General features: G+C 46.6%; 1 protein-coding gene across 4 annotated transcripts in view; it reads left to right on the top strand.

Annotated features, from left to right (window-relative positions):
- SASH1 (SAM and SH3 domain containing 1) overlaps positions 1-15,764 on the top strand; it is a 308,822-nt gene that overhangs the window by 280,912 nt on the left and 12,146 nt on the right. For all 4 annotated transcript variants that reach the window (XM_044247105.1, XM_044247100.1, XM_044247094.1 and 1 more), the window contains 6 exons: positions 201-344; positions 3,481-3,616; positions 4,382-4,551; positions 5,272-5,481; positions 6,241-6,391; positions 10,549-10,662. In XM_044247105.1, coding sequence (XP_044103040.1) covers positions 201-344; positions 3,481-3,616; positions 4,382-4,551; positions 5,272-5,481; positions 6,241-6,391; positions 10,549-10,662 — 925 coding nt within the window. The remainder of the gene's footprint in view (positions 1-200; positions 345-3,480; positions 3,617-4,381; positions 4,552-5,271; positions 5,482-6,240; positions 6,392-10,548; positions 10,663-15,764) is intronic.

Raw genomic sequence — 15,764 nt, 5'->3', positions numbered from 1 at the left:
GCCCCTTAGTGAGTTGCTTTTAATTTTCAATCAAACAGACAAATAACATAGCACTGAGTTAACACAGGAGGGCATTTCAAGATCTTGGGGGATGCCAATATTTTTCTGAGAGTTAGAACATTAATGGTTTGAATAATAAAAACTGTTTCTGGGCATCATTTGTCTGTGGTTAAAGGTACTTACAACACTTTGCTTTGCAGAGTAAAGAAGGAGATTTTGTGTATAAGGAAGTTATCAAATCACCCACTGCCTCCCGCATCTCTCTTGGGAAAAAGGTGAAATCAGTGAAAGAGACAATGAGGAAGAGGATGTCTAAAAAATATAGCAGCTCAGTCTCTGAACAGGTATGTAACTCCTGAGCCAAGAGCCAAGCCGAGGATGATCAGTCTGAGATCTAATACGTGCTAAACACAATGCATTGGTGTTAACCAGGCTCTAGGACCATGCTTAGGTCTGATAGACATTTATTCAATAATTTATTGGAAAGATTCAGTCACTTAGAGTGGTTCATGCTCAGTGCTGGGAATCCACGATTTTGCCCTGTCTTCTATGGACACACAAGAAGAAGACATGTAAAGAAACGATTATTCTTAGTGCCATAAGCACTTAACACTTGATGCAAAGAGTTTGATTCGGTGTTACCCGAATCAAAGCTAAAAAAGACACTCAAGTTTCTTTAGGAGACTTTTTTAAAAAAGGTATAGCAGAAGTTGCTCTCAAAGCTCCGAGCGGGTTGACTCCACAAGTCTTGTGGCTGCAGGGCTGCCCACGGTGGTGGTTTCTGCAGGGGCGTTGTCACTAACTGGGCTTCTCTGTGGCCAGAAAGGTAGCACAGCATAGACCCCCTCCGGTTGTCTCCCTTCAGCAGGAGAAATAGGACAAGTTCCTGTGTGGGTGGAGGGAATAAAGGCATTTAGTTGGAGAGCTGGGCCTTGAGGTAATTTTGACCATTTGCACCTTTATAGCATTCGCTTTGTAGTCTGTTGAAGTATCTGTGTGTGAGATGTTTGTCTACTTGAAATAAGTAGGCAATGCTGCTTTATCTACCAAATAGAGGGAAAGCAGACATTTTTGCTCAGCTGCTGCCCTCTGGTGGAAGTAGTAAGCTAACATCCAGGCATCTGCCTGCCGGCATCACCAGCAGCAGCTAGCCAGTGGCCTGCACTGGGATTTAGAAAAAGCCCACAGAGTGTCTTCAGCATATTACAGTGGTTCTCACGGGGGGGGGGGGGGGTGTCATTTCCCTCCAATCCCAGAGCAACTGGGGCTATTTTTGATAGTCACAGCCAGGTGGGGGTGGGGCGGTGGGGCTGCTGCCAGCATCCAGTGGAGAGACATGGGGATGTTTGATCCAGTGAGAGACATTTGACACCAGCTCCCCACAATAGTGATCCATCCGGCATGCTGACAGTGCTCAGGCTGAGAAATTCTGGCTTGTTAGACCTCCAGGGGAAGTCTAGGCTGCCTCCTGTATGTCTTCTCTCCATGAATATTTTTCCTTTTGTCCCTGTGGGCTTGGGAGCAGCGACCATGCTGGGCAAACTGTGCACTCCTGAGGCAGATGGCCTGCCGGTCCCAGAAAGCACAGCACCATGAAACTCCAGCACTTCGTTTAGTTTGCTTCTCCAGTGAATTGAAACATCCACTAAAAGCTCTTGTACACTTCTATTCTTAGTTGGGTTTCTGCTTTACAGATCAGGAGTATAGAACTTTAATGTCATTTTGAGCCGTTTTCTATAATTTTACTCTGTAGCAGGCTTGTAGGCTTTGTTCTCATTTTTAAAGCAGTCATTTCACGTAAGTGGGGGGAGAAAGGAATAAACGATCAGCCTAACCCTTTTTGGAGAGAAAAAACTATTGTTGCCAAGGTTTTGGTTTTTTGTTCAGCATTTTAGTAGAAACATAGCCATTTTGGTAAAGATCTTTGCTCTGTTCCTACTGTATGCCCGGCACCTAGAACAGCACTCGTTCTTGTAGCTGATCAGTAAATACATGATGAATAAGTTAGTGAAAGTGTTTGAGAACGTACCTTATCAGAGATGTCTGCTCTTTTTCAAAATGTGTGTTTTCAGAAGCGTTAAAAAAAGATAACTGGGGGACGCCTGGGTGGCTCAGTTGGTTGGACAACTGCCTTCGGCTCAGATCGTGATCCTGGAGTCCTGGGATCGAGTCCCACATCAGGCTCCCAGCTCCATGGGGAGTCTGCTTCGCTCTCTGACCTTCTCCTCGCTCATGCTCTCTCTCACTGTCTCTCTCTCTCAAATAAATAAATAAAATCTTAAAAAAAAAAAAGATCACTGGGACAGGTGACTTCCTTTGCTGATTCAGGGAGAGGAATGAGAATATGTGTGGGAATTCGTACTTGGTAACTTCTGTTACTTCTCAGTGATGGCAGCTCGTTTATAGTTGTTTTGGGGGTTATTTTCTCCCTGTCGCGAACCTGGTTGACTCTCTATGTAGAGAATGGGACTCCTGATCTTAGGGTCGTGAGTTCAGGCCCCGTGTTGGGCTTAGAGTTCACTTTAAGGAAAAAAGAAGTGTTGTGGATCAGAGGCTGCCGTTACTGTTGTCCTTAAATGTTTGCAGGACCCGCAGAATTGCGTTAGAGCCCTTCTGATGAGTCGGCACTATGTAAATAACAGGTTTCGTTGAGATGGTTTTGTGCTCACGTGATTGTGGAATATGCCAGAAAGTGGTCTGTTTTGGCAAGTAAACCATGCGGACTGCAGACTTTGTGAAGCGTGCTATTGTCTGTCCCTGTAGCACCACCATGCACACGAGCGTGCTGCACTTGTATGTGCAAGTGACCGGCTGCCAGGCCAATGCTACGTAGCCTCCCCAAACGTGAAAAGTACTGCTGAGTCACAACTGTCAGCATCCTGACTCAAAAGGGGCCTCACAGCTTTGTACTAACAACACACAATGGAAGTAAAAGCAGCAAAAACCAAATGATGACACAGAGAAATTTTATTACCCAAAATAAAAAGGGGGGGTATTTTTGCTCTATTTGTATTCCCAATTGGCATTTCATTAGCTAATTTCAAGAATTCATGTAAACAAAAAAAGAATCTGGCCTTTTCTTTTTTAGGTGTAAGCATTTCTGATAGATTGAATATTTTCTGATGGCACTTTCAGATACTACATTACAGGTAGACTATGATCTGCATTCAAACTGTTGCTTTATCACTAGCCTAGGGATGACGCTAGAAGTCTCTAAGCCTTTAATGAAATGTTCTCAGAGGTAGATTTTTCTTAGGGATTTCAGGAGAATCTATCTGAGCATGAAAAATGACTGAGTTATGTGAGCCACAACTCTCAACTGAAGCGAGGGTATAGATTAAAAAGGAGAATATCGGGTATGGAATCAAATATGGTTATAAAAATGGCTGTGATTGCCTTAGCGGAGGTTTAGTTGCCTCACATTGTGAGATGACGTCCAAGCACCCTGAAGCAACTTAATTGTGTTGAAACCCATTCCAGGACTCGGGCCTCGACGGCATGCCTGGCTCCCCTCCACCTTCACAGCCGGATGGTGAACACATGGACAAGCCCAAGCTCAAAGCCGGAGGGTCCGTGGAGAGTCTGCGCAGTTCTCTGAGTGGGCAAAGCTCAATGAGTAGGTTTGCTTTATCATTATACGTGCTTGCAGCTGGCGTCAAAATCAGCCTTTTGCCGAGTGTCTAGAGGCGATTTAAGGAGTCAGACCAAGTTCCAACCCGTTGGGTGCTGTTAGAGACAGACCTGCAAACTAGGCGGGCCAAGGGGCATGTTTGTTCAGGAGCAGAGGTGTATAGCAGGGGCACAAGAGAGGGGGTAATGAATTTTGGAGAAAACAACACTTCTGAGGAAGGGTCTGGAGAAGGGAGAGGAACAAGTCAAGGGGAAAGGCTCCTTAAATGACCAAAGGTGGGTGGGGAGAGAGAATTATAAATGTTATACACGTAACAAGTGCTCTTCACGCCAGGACTCTCGGGGGTGTTGGCTGTGTCGGCTGAGGGTATTGGGAGGGGGGGTGTGGGAAGAGAGTAATTCAAAGCAGCTGGTCTGGGGCACGTTTCTTGACTTCTCTGAGTTTCCTCATTTGTAAAATGGGGTAAAAACAGTAAGCTAGAGAGGTTAGGACTGTAGAAGGCTTGTGGTGTCCTCCATTAGGGAGTCTGGCTCGTAGAGAACTTGCTGGATTCCCGGTCTCGTTAGGTGGTTGATTAGGGATAACAATCAGCAAACTCGAATCCCCTGGCCTCCTAACCCAGCCCTGCTGGGATCCTGACATACACTTGTGGTTTGTGACTTCCCTGCTCTGTCCCTGAGTTTTGTGCCTTTAAGCTTTGCTGTGCGGAAGTCTGTATCGACCCTTGTTCTTCCTATTTTTCCTGCGCAGGTGGTCAGACAGTAAGTACCACTGATTCCTCAACCAGCAACAGGGAGAGCGTCAAGTCGGAAGACGGTGATGACGAGGAGCCCCCCTACCGGGGTCCCTTCTGTGGGCGCGCCAGGGTACACACCGACTTCACGCCTAGTCCCTATGACACAGACTCACTCAAGCTCAAGGTAGGTCTCTGCCTGGCCTCAGAGCGACTCTCCGTGTCTGTAAGACGTGGTCTGTTTTCCTTGCTGTTGAATGCTGGCTTCCTGTAGTGCATACTGGTATCTTGGCCACAGTGAAAAACTGGTCTCATCTGTAGAGAAAAACAAGTCAGAGACCTAACTAGCACTTACAACAGAGGTGGGGTTTGTGTTACTCCTCTTGTCATCTCCACCTCTTCCCCTAGCCCTTACCTGTGACCTCTGCTTCCTTGTAGAATTCAGTTGCCCGCCACCCTCCATTTTCTTCGTCTAGCTGAAAAAACTTTACTGTCTTCTCTGTGTGACTGACCAGTGATGTTTAATGGGGCGGCTGGAGCTGCGCACAGTGTATAAAGCAGTTCTAGAATGGGAGTGCTCTGGCCTTTGCTTAGTGGGTGGAAAATCTTTCTCTGGGGGGGGGGGGAGTTGTGGATGATGGCCAGGCATCCAGAAAGCCAGGTGCCCACGTAGCCAAAAGCACCAGGACAGACCTGAACCACACGTCATCTCATGGTGCAGGGTGGACCTCAGGCATGCAAGGAATCTGGCTCTCTGCCAGGCTCCCAATTACGTAGAGTGATTTGTGGAACCTGATTCTGGCCTTCAGTAGCTTCCCTTCTATGTGATGATGAACACATCTAACTGATGCATGGTTCATGCCTAGAGATGGAGCTAATGGAAAGATCTCTGTTCCCTGGGCCACAGAAAGGAGACATCATCGATATAATCAGCAAGCCACCCATGGGCACCTGGATGGGTCTGTTGAATAACAAGGTCGGCACATTCAAGTTCATCTACGTAGATGTGCTAAATGAGGAAGAAGAGAAGCCCAAGCGCCCCACCAGGAGGAGGAGGAAAGGAAGACCACCCCAGCCTAAATCTGTGGAAGATCTCCTGGATCGGATCAACCTGAAAGTCAGCTTCTTCCTGTTCCAGTCACACGTGGCACCCTGTTGCCTTTTCCTTTTCCTAAATTAAGCAAGGGCACTTTCCGGGAAGGGGAGGGATGGTCTGTGTCATCCAGCAGGGCAGCCCTTTACTAGGACGAGTATCCATTACTCGAAAGACATAGGTACCAGCATGCTAATGCTGCTGTTGACCTCTGCTGAGGGGACCACCCACGTCCCGGGTCAGAATGTGCTGCTAGCCCCAAGAGCTCGGCTTTCAAAGAGCTGTGAGCACAAAGCCCTGGGCACCCCCAGGCCTCAAGGAGTGGCCCACTGTCCCCCAACCCCATTATTCCCGGGATCTAGTGCGCTGGGACCCCAGCAGGAGATCCTGTGTCCTTGCAAATTCTCTTGCTCCTGAGAAAGTCACAGGGCTTTGAGTTGGATTTTGGTAGCTCTGTAAATGAAGGGAAAGTGACCCCCATGGTTCGCTGTGTGGCATTAAAGGCATCAGTCAGGGCAAAGGCCCAATTAAAATGCGAGCCAGTGGAGTCCATCTCAGCCTACAAGGTACAGCTTCTTAGCCCGTGATTAATGAGATGCCCCGCCGGCCTGCTAAGCCGTGCAACTGGGAGGTACAGAACAGATGATGAATGAGTGTTACGGATCTTCCAGTTAGCACAAAAGTGACTGCGGAAAGGGTTCAGGGCTTTGAGGCCGGGTGTTGGTCAAGTATCCCAGAGCAGCACTTGCTGACTCCCCGTGTCTTCTGTTCCTTCCCTCACAGGAGCACATGCCCACTTTTCTGTTCAACGGGTACGAAGACCTGGACACATTTAAGCTCCTGGAGGAGGAGGACTTGGATGAGTTAAATATCAGGGACCCGGAGCACAGGGCTGTTCTCTTGACAGCAGTGGAGCTGTTGCAGGAATATGACAGTAAGTGCCTCCCAGCACCCAGGGGTCCCTCGTTTAGCCACATGCTGGGGTCCCTGGAGTCACTCTATTGGTCCTGCTCCATCCCAGGCCAGGGTCCGTCTTGCATTAGGTCAAACGGCAAAAAAGGCATGAATTCCCCGTGTAGCCATTTTGGTTGATGGGAGGGCAAAAGAAGACCTTCCTGCTGGTGCCTCTCCTGGCATATTTCTAGGTCACATGGAAGGAAACACTCTCTCCTTTGTCCTCACATGGCAGAAGCCTCCTTCAGCCTGGTGGGCTCCACAGCAGGTCATTGGGCTTCCAGGGCACCAAAGGAGCGGTCACGCTGCGAGTGTCCTGCCAGCCAAGGGCCCGTCCCTCCTCAGAGCACTCCAGAGTTGTTCCCTTATCAAAGGGGAGGGCTAATGAGTAAATGACACTCATCAGCTTCCCCTGAAGCAGCGGGACTACCTGAGGGGAACTTGGAGAGCGGAGAATCCCATGTTTTACCGTCTCCACCGAGGCGAGAGCTCAGCTTTACAGTCCATGGTGCAGAGTTCAGTGAGCTCACGGCTTTTACAGCCTGTTTGAATACACTGTATCCTCTGCTCCATTAACCTAGTCTTATCTGCTCTTTATTCTCCAACCTGACATCAGAAATACCCCTGAAATTATTCATTAAGAGGGGAGTATCTTTTCTAGTTACTGAATTCAGATGCATTTTCTTTCAAATGTTCTGCTTCACCAGCTAATAGCATTTCTATTGCTAAAAGACAAACCAAAACCATAGTTAATGGTGGGGAAAAAAGTCTACATGACTGGATGTATCAGGCCCAGGAGACACAGAAGTGAGTGAGTACAGTTAAATTCGTTTCTGCTTAATCGGTCCTCCCCCTGAATTAACTGAGAAACACAGAGGACCACACACCATTAGATAGGTATCTGAACCCTAGATAAACATACTGCCTTCAAGGATAGATCTGAAGAGAATTGTGTTTCATAGTTAATCCTACTTTATAACCTGGTCTCTTGGGAGGGGAGCTGTCCCTTGGGGTGGGGCCATGTGGCCTGGTTGTGGACAGAGAGCCTTCTGGCCCTGTGCCTGGTCTGGCCAGTTGGCTGTATTAATATCAATTAATGTTAAATCATCTACTCTCCTGGACCACATCTGCTCTTCTATTTGCTCTCCCTCAGCCACTGAAAACAGCTGGCTTATGAACCCTATCTGTTACGTTTCCTGTAGCATTCAGAGCATGGGGGAGTGAAGCTACACACTGAGGATAAGACAGGATGGATCTGGGCTTCGTCTCTTTCCTGCCACATGGGCTCAGATTCATTGCCCCTCCTGGAAGCATGCCCTGAGGTTGGCACGAGGGGATATTTTATAGGAGGGAATCTGCCTTTCATGATGCATACTCAGAAGTCTAAGGAGAGCTCTTCGCTACTTTCTAAATACCATTGCAGAGCTGTGCTGGGCCATTGCTTAGACTATCCCCAGTCTACAAAGTAGCCCTTCCTGTTCCTGGTTCTCAAAGGCTTCAGGGACTGCGGGGTGCTGATGAGTGCCAATGGTCTGGATCCGGACCTATCCTAGGATTATAAGACTTTACATTCAGTGCAGTTAAATTTTGTTTAAGAAGTAAAAACCTAAAGGAACACCATAGATTTCTGGCAAACTGAATCTCTGTGCACTAGATCATCTAGAAATCTACTGAGATCTTACAGCTTTTCTAGCTCAGCTACTCACAAGAGCAAGAGGCACATCTCCAGCATCGTTTGGCAGGCAGACCTCCCAGTCACTCGGATTGCACATCTGTGTATGGGGAGTGCAGGCCTTCGTGCAGAGTTCCACTTGGAAAAGACTGTCTGATAGCATTTCCTTGCAATGACTCCAAAATCACCGTCCTAAGCCTGCCAGATAAAAACTCTTACTAGATAATTTTAATAAGAATTTTAATCAGCAATTATTTCTAATATACCGAAAACTATGAGAAAAAACAAATCCACATATCTACTTCTTAAAGCCAACTACAGCTAACAGTTTGGCCTATTGGCTTCAGTTTTTTAAAGAATACAAGGAACTGCTTAAAAGCTCACTGAAAGGCCTGCTACCCAAGAATCCCATTCTCTCTTCCTTCCCAAGGTTATTCTTACTCCCTGTTGTGTATGTGAGATGCAGGAGGGCTTTAACCAAAAATCCCTTCAGGTCCAAGTTCAGGTCATACCCACACAGGGTTTCAGCCCACCAAACCCAGTCCTCCGAGCTTCTTTGCCTATGAGAATTTTCATGGTCCTAGCTCATCTTCTTTCTTCTCCTTTATACCTTGGCATTCATGCTAGTAAGTGGGGGAGAGGATATGGCCTTGAATCTGCCATCCATCTGAGAGCTCTTCCTAATGAAGGAGGACAAGTTACTTGGTAAATACTGGCTTTTAGTGTGAGGAACTTTTCCTAAACTTGATAGTTGGACTCCTGCTAAGTAGCTGAATGAATCTTTCAGGAAGTGACCATAGCCCCTTGATGTAGGCCTCTGAACTGGTTTTCAGATAATGTGAGGGATCCCCTCACTCCTCATAACTTCAGGAACCCTGGCTGTGTCTGGTGAGGCTGGCAGTCGTGAAGATGCAGACACAGTCGTCATTTTCCTACTGTAACAGGACAAGTGTCCTCTTTTATTCCCATCGGTCAGCACTGTGGAGTCTGTTTTGGCTGCGGTGGTACAGTGAACTGTCTCGCCAAGGACAAACTACATTGATTCCTCTTCTTGGGTTGTAACTGATAGCTGAAAGCCCTCATTTTACATGTATCATTTTCCTAAATAACATATTAGACGAGGACAAAGGCCACTTCAAATCCACAGACTCTTCCACATAATGAGGACATCACTCTAGAATGTTCCACTTTATGGTGGGGGGGAAGGTTTTGCTGCTGTGCTTCCATTAATTTTTCATTAATCATTTAAAAAATAGCACTTCTTAACTTGGGGTTCTACTTCAAAGGCTTCCTCAGCCATGATTAGTGTCAGAAAACGGTTTCCATGTGAGAAATGCAAACAGGAAGTGGAGAGTGGGCAGGAGGGACAGCTGGCACATTGTGGAATGGCAGTCATCTGCCTTCCTACAATTCACTGTTTAATGACCTGAGAAACAGGATCAGATTTCTGGGGTTTTTATTTATTTTTTTTTAATGTATGTGGTCAGGGGAAGAGTAATGAAGAGAAAGGAAAATAAATTTAAGCCATTTATGCAGAAAATGTTTTTTTGGCCTCTGTTTTATGTGACCAAGTACTTTCTCTGCATAATAATACAAAGATGTTCTTCCTGTAACCTCACTCCCTGTAAGGTCTTATGTGCCCACTCTGTAGAATGGGTGGGGGATGTCACTGGGTGATGAAAGCCCCCCTCCCCCTTATTTCCCATGTGATTGACTTTAGGCACATTTCCTGGACAGAACACCAGGTAGTTCTCTTTAAGGGTTTTTTTAGTCACCCACCTGAAGAGTGTTCATGACTCAGTGTCCCAGTTAGGGGGATTCCTGAACCTTCCCTGTCTTACTTTTGTACACAGGGAATAGAAATGCTGACCCCAAACAAAGAAAGGGCAGAAAGGAAAGAAAACCTCCGAACACACTACAGACAACAAAAACAGAAGGATTTAACATGTGCCCCTATCAGGTTCATGTCCCCATTTTCCAATCTTACTCCTGTTGAGAGAATACGAGAGCCAGCGCTTATCGCCAAGACCTAGGAATGCTCCCAACTTGTAATAAAATTCAATATTTCATTTACCACTTACTTTCACATTGGCTTCCAAATTGGGAAAGCTGGTGACCAATAACTTGGAAGACAAATCTTAAGACAACCTGCTTATGAAAAGGGAATATTCACTCTTGGCTCCCAATCCACGGTACCATCCCTCAGAAAGCTTCCCCGACTGCCCACACAGTGCTCTGAATTCTCCCCCTTCCTGACTGGCCTGAAGCCAGAGCCATCCTCTGGGTAATGACCTGCACAAAATCTGTTCTGAGCTCCTCCATTTTTATTTCATTTACTTTTAAACAGTTAGCTCTGTTCCAGAAGTTCAAGGCCTAAAAATGTATGGGGATAGAAGGATAAAATCAGGAAAACCTTGGCTTTTCCCTCCCCTTATGATTCCCTGCTCTGTGTTAACCTTCTCCAGGTAACAGCGACCAGTCAGGATCCCAGGAGAAGCTGCTGGTGGACAGCCAGGGCCTGAGCGGATGCTCTCCACGAGACTCAGGATGCTACGAAAGCAGTGAGAACCTGGAACACGGTAATGTCCACACAGATAATTACAAATGCGCCTTAATACACAAACCACTTGGGTCATTTATGACTCACTTTCTTCCTCAGCCTAAGCCATGGTTTTGGGGATACTGGCAATAGGGAGAAGAATTTTTCCAGGATCATGGGTGCTTAATTAAGATTCTTAAAAAGACTGAACAACTCTCAGGAAACTAGGCAGTGGACGTTTTTGAGAAACAAGTGGTCTTCTCAATCTTCCATCCCAGTTCACACATAAATGGAGAATTGAAGACACCTTCAGAGAAAGGACCCTCAACTTCCTGTTGCCCTGAGGCTCTTGGAGCCTGAGCCCCGAGGTAGATCATGAAAAGAGCCATAAGAACCATAAGTCCCAGTTCTGAGGGGTTTGAACCCTGAATAGAGCATTTACAAGCCTAAGACTTCAGTCAAATGACTTCATGCCTCTGAGCCCCGTCACCACTGAAACAGTAAATGAGTTTCTTTCTTATAGATTGTTCTAAGAGCTAACCAAAGTAAGGATATATTAATACCTGGCATTTATTAAACACAGACTACGAACTGGGCAGTCGGCCCGAGTGCAGCAGCCCCCGGTGTTGGGACACTGCCCAGGGACAAGCTGACGTGTTCTCTCGTGGATCATGGCTGCAGACACTCCATGATGAACACACAGATTCTGGCAGTGGTGCATTAGAGATGACAGTGCAAAAACATCTAAATTCATTCTGAAAGAAAGTGAAAAGACTGACTTTATCCAAATATTCCTGCTTCCTTTCCGTGGAAGCTACATCTCTGAATAAATACAGGCTAGATGATTAAATCTTAAAACACCACATTTTTGTTTAAAAAAAAAAATCTCAAAATAGACATCACCCAACTACACGCATCTGATACGGTACTTCTTTCTCCCTCAGAGAGCATGACTGAGGCTCAGTGTTATGGCCCCAGACTTCACGGCAGCAGGCCAGGCCCACCCATGCTGTCCTCACCAGAAGGGAGGATGTTTTTGCCCTTAGCTGGGGTATGAAGTGCCGGACTCACGCAGATGACAAACGCAGCCCGAATCTGTGGTTCACTGTTATAATCTGTCCGTCTATAGAAGATGTTCAGTAGACAGGTTTTGGAACCACAGGACCAGCCATAAATTTCACTTTGAAAAGCAGCACAACAGTATGCAAGCAAGGTAGAAAACTGCCAAAAGTCCACAACTCACACCAAAAAGCACTTGAGAAGCAAGATGTTTTCCAAATAGGTGTGACTTTTTTTCCCCCATCTTTTCTGCCTGGTCCACTTGACAGTTAAGAACATGGTCAGTATCTCTGCCCAACGCCACCTCCATTCAAATCTTGAACCAAGCTGTTCTAGTTCTCACTAGGAAAGTACTTTCACTGAGTGCCGAGATGAATGTGACAGTGCTTGTGAGGCAACCCATAAGCCTTGGTCAGTGGCGTCCTATGTGCCCCGGTCCCAGGGGCTAGGCAATGGGAGGGATGGCAGCTATGGGGGACAGGAGGTGGCCCAACTTTGCCTTGAGCCACCTCTACACCTCAGCTCAGATCTTTTTATAAATGAAGCTTCATTAAAAAGGGTACTCTTGCTTTGAAAATACCTGATTTGAAAAGTACAATTTCCTGAGAAAGGAGTATTCTGTTACCACTATGAACTCGGCAGGAATGTTCTCCTTCCTGACCTCTCCTCCCTCCCAGTCTGTAGTCAGTGTCTACTCTGCTCCTCCCAACTACCGCAGGAGGCAGTATAAACTGCATCCAAAATACCTGCCACTGTAAAACCGAAATTGTGTGTCTCCTGCGTCCTCTTCTCTTCACAGTAAAAACCAGCATTTGAGTGTTGGGAGCTATTAGGTCCTTAAGGAAAACAATTTACCAGCTAGACCATCCATTCAGGGTCCCAACAGCAGCAGTGTCGTAAACACCTTGGCGGCTGTGTGGCCTGAGTGCAGAGCAGTTACTGAGGTGGAGGATGAGCTGACGGCCACGTGTCTGTCATACTTGTTTCCTCCCTGTCCTAACAGAGAGGCACTCAGTAGGAAATTTCAGGAAGCTTCCGTGTATCAAAAAGGCGGCTTATGTGGAATGGGGCCCGGGGCATCCCGCTTTACCATGGGTGGCTCTGGCTTCCTGTTGTGGCCCCCAGAGTCCCAGTAGAGCAAGATCAGTAGTAAAGGATCCCCTGTACTTCTGTCAGTCACATCAAGACCATCATGAAAAATGCCTAGGGGTGATAGTTTTTAGCTGTCACTGGAATCCTTTCAAGTAGCCCTTATGTTAAAATACTGAGCACCGACTGAACTAAAGCTTCTTAAACTGCAGCTTGCAATTCATTAGTGGATTGGAAAAATCATTTTAAAGGGTCATGAAAAGCAGTTTTGTAAAGTAGAATAGAATAGAAAATAGCAGGGTGTGTTCCAAAGGTAAGACTGGTATTGTTAGACTTGTAATCTTTTTCCAGTGTGGATGTGTCTCTGTGCACATGCGTGTATACTGGCTGTGTGTAGAATGTGTTTCTTACTCTCAGTCAGAATTTAAACAAATAGTTTGAGAGCCATCATGGGCCCTAAAACCAAGACAAGAGTGTGGGGGGAGGGACAGCGATCAGGCAGAGTACAGACTAAGGAGACACTCACGCTCAGGTACTCGCCTGCACCTGCCTGGCCCTGACAGCAGCCACCTCCCACCTCCACCGGTGCCCCGGGCACTTTGCTCACCTCACCCTAATCCCAGTTCTGATGAGCATTTTGGGGACCTCAAACTTTGATCCATGAACTCTGCCAAAGTGTCTTATCAATTTGGGGAGATAGTGGTTCTCCCGAAACTCTAGTGTTACAGCAGCCTCAGTTAAGATGGGACTGAAAACCCACCTGGAGGACTTCCGGGAGGAGGGCAGAGTAGGTGGATCCTAAGCTCACCTTATCCCATAGACACAACCAGGTAACAGCCTCATCAGTGCATCGAACCCAGAAAACACCCCAAAGATGGGCAAGACAGACTTTCTAGTTCACTGTTGAGAGAAGGACAGAGCAAAAAGGTAGGAGGGATGGAGACATGGCCAGGAACTAAATCCTAGCGAGACTGACCACAAACAGGAGGGACACCCCATGCACTGGAGAACTGAGAACAGACGCCACACTAGGCACACTAGACAAGGGGGACCAGCAATGGAAGATGGCTTTGAAAACCAGTGGGTTTCAGGTTTGTGGATTTTTAACAACCAGCTGGGCTGAACTGCAGGTACTTTAAAAATCAGTGACTCAGCTTCAAGAGAGCTGAGGGGGATAGGAAATAGTCCTTGCCCTTAAAGAGCTAGCATAACAAACAAGCCCGCCAAGATATGGCACAGAAGCAGCAGTTTGAAAAGCACAGGGTATGTGTGCAGGAGATTTATTTACTAAGAATTGGTGCTGGAGAGACTGGGCTCTTTAGGAGACTTCTCCAAGAACAATAAAGCAGGCAGGTACCACTGCCTCCATCCCCACCTGGACCACCTGTAGGAAACAGGGTGAACACTCTCCAGCTACCTTGCTAGCACCACACACACAGCCCCGGGGTTCTCCTGTGGACTTGCCCCATCCAGACCATCTCAGTTGGCAGGACTCCTTCCAAAGTGGATCTCACCAGGACCCAACCTAGAAGCAGCCCTGGCAGGGACTTTTGCTTTTCCAAAGTGACTCCCGCCCCGCAGAGAGGGGAAGATAACCACACTCCTCCAGTACACTCAGCCCCAGTAGCCAAACCTTCTAACCAGCAGTGCAGGGTGAGTGCCCTATGGATCGGTGCATCTGTAGTGCTGGCAGCCATCTGGCCAGACTGCCAGCCCTGTCCACCAATAGAAGCTTCTCAGGACAACACATAGAGAACCCCCTACAGCTGAGTGTGACAGCAGCCCTTGCAAACAGGCAGAGGGCAGGCATCTGGTCTGACTGCCAACACCACCCAAGTGAAAGCCCGTGACCACCCCAAACTGACTCTTAGCATAGGGACCAAACACAGCCCATAGCAGCCGACTGGACTGAAGGCAAACTGTTGAGGCTCAGCCGCAACAGTAGGATTTAGGCAGTCTGCACAGAAGATCCCTTGAAGCTCCTGGCTGAGGTGAACAGGTGACTACGGAACCTCTTCTTTGTAAGGCTACATAAAGAGACATAACTGACTCCCCTAATAAGCAGAAACAAATGCAGAGTTAGACAAAATAAGGAGACCAAAGAATATGTCCCCAGTGAAAGAATAGGACATAAATACAGACAAAGAGCTAAATGAAAGAGATAGGTAATATGCCCAATGAAGAATTCAAAATAATGGTCATAAAGATACTCACTGGGTTTGAGAAGAGTGGAGTATCTCAGACCTTCAACAAAGTTAGAAAATAGGAAAAGGAACCAATCAGAGATTAACTCAATAACTCAATAACTGCAATTATGTGCAATTATAATACACTAGAAGGAATCAGTAGCAGAATAGAGGAGGCAGAGAATGGATCAGTGAGCTGGAAGACAGGACTGGAAAGCAACTAGGCTGAAATAAAAAAAAAAGAAAGAAAGAAAAGAAAGAAAAAGAAAAAGAAAAAATGAGAATAGGTTAAGGACACTCAGTGACATAATCAAGCATAATAACTTCACATTATAGGGATCCCAGGAGAAGAGAGAGAAAAGGGTGCAGAAAACTGATTTTAAGAAATGATAGCTGAAAACTCCCCTCATCTGGGGAAGGAAACAGACATCCAGATCAAGGAGGCAAAGAGAGCCCCCAACAAAATCAGTCCAAGGAAGTCCACGCCAAGACACGTAATAACTGGCAAAAAGTAGTGACAAAGAGACTTTTTAAAGCAGCAAGAGAGAAGAGTTAACATATAAGGAAAGCCCCATCAGGCTATATCAGCTGATTATTCAGCAGAACCATTGCAGGGGCCGGAAGGGAATGGCATGATATATTCAAAGTGCTGACAGGAACAACAACAACAACAACAAAACCAAAAATACCCTACCCAGCAAGGCTGTTATTCAGAGTATACAAACAGAAGTTCAAAGAGTTCATCACCACTAACCCAGCCTTACAAGAAACACTAAAGGGAATGATTTGAGTGGAAAGGAAACAACAT

Source organism: Neovison vison, chromosome 1 (assembly GCF_020171115.1).
Source record: "Neovison vison isolate M4711 chromosome 1, ASM_NN_V1, whole genome shotgun sequence".
NCBI lineage: Eukaryota > Metazoa > Chordata > Mammalia > Carnivora > Mustelidae > Neogale > Neogale vison.
Note: the sequence above shows the minus strand (reverse complement) of the source record. Positions and strands in the feature narration are given on the sequence as shown.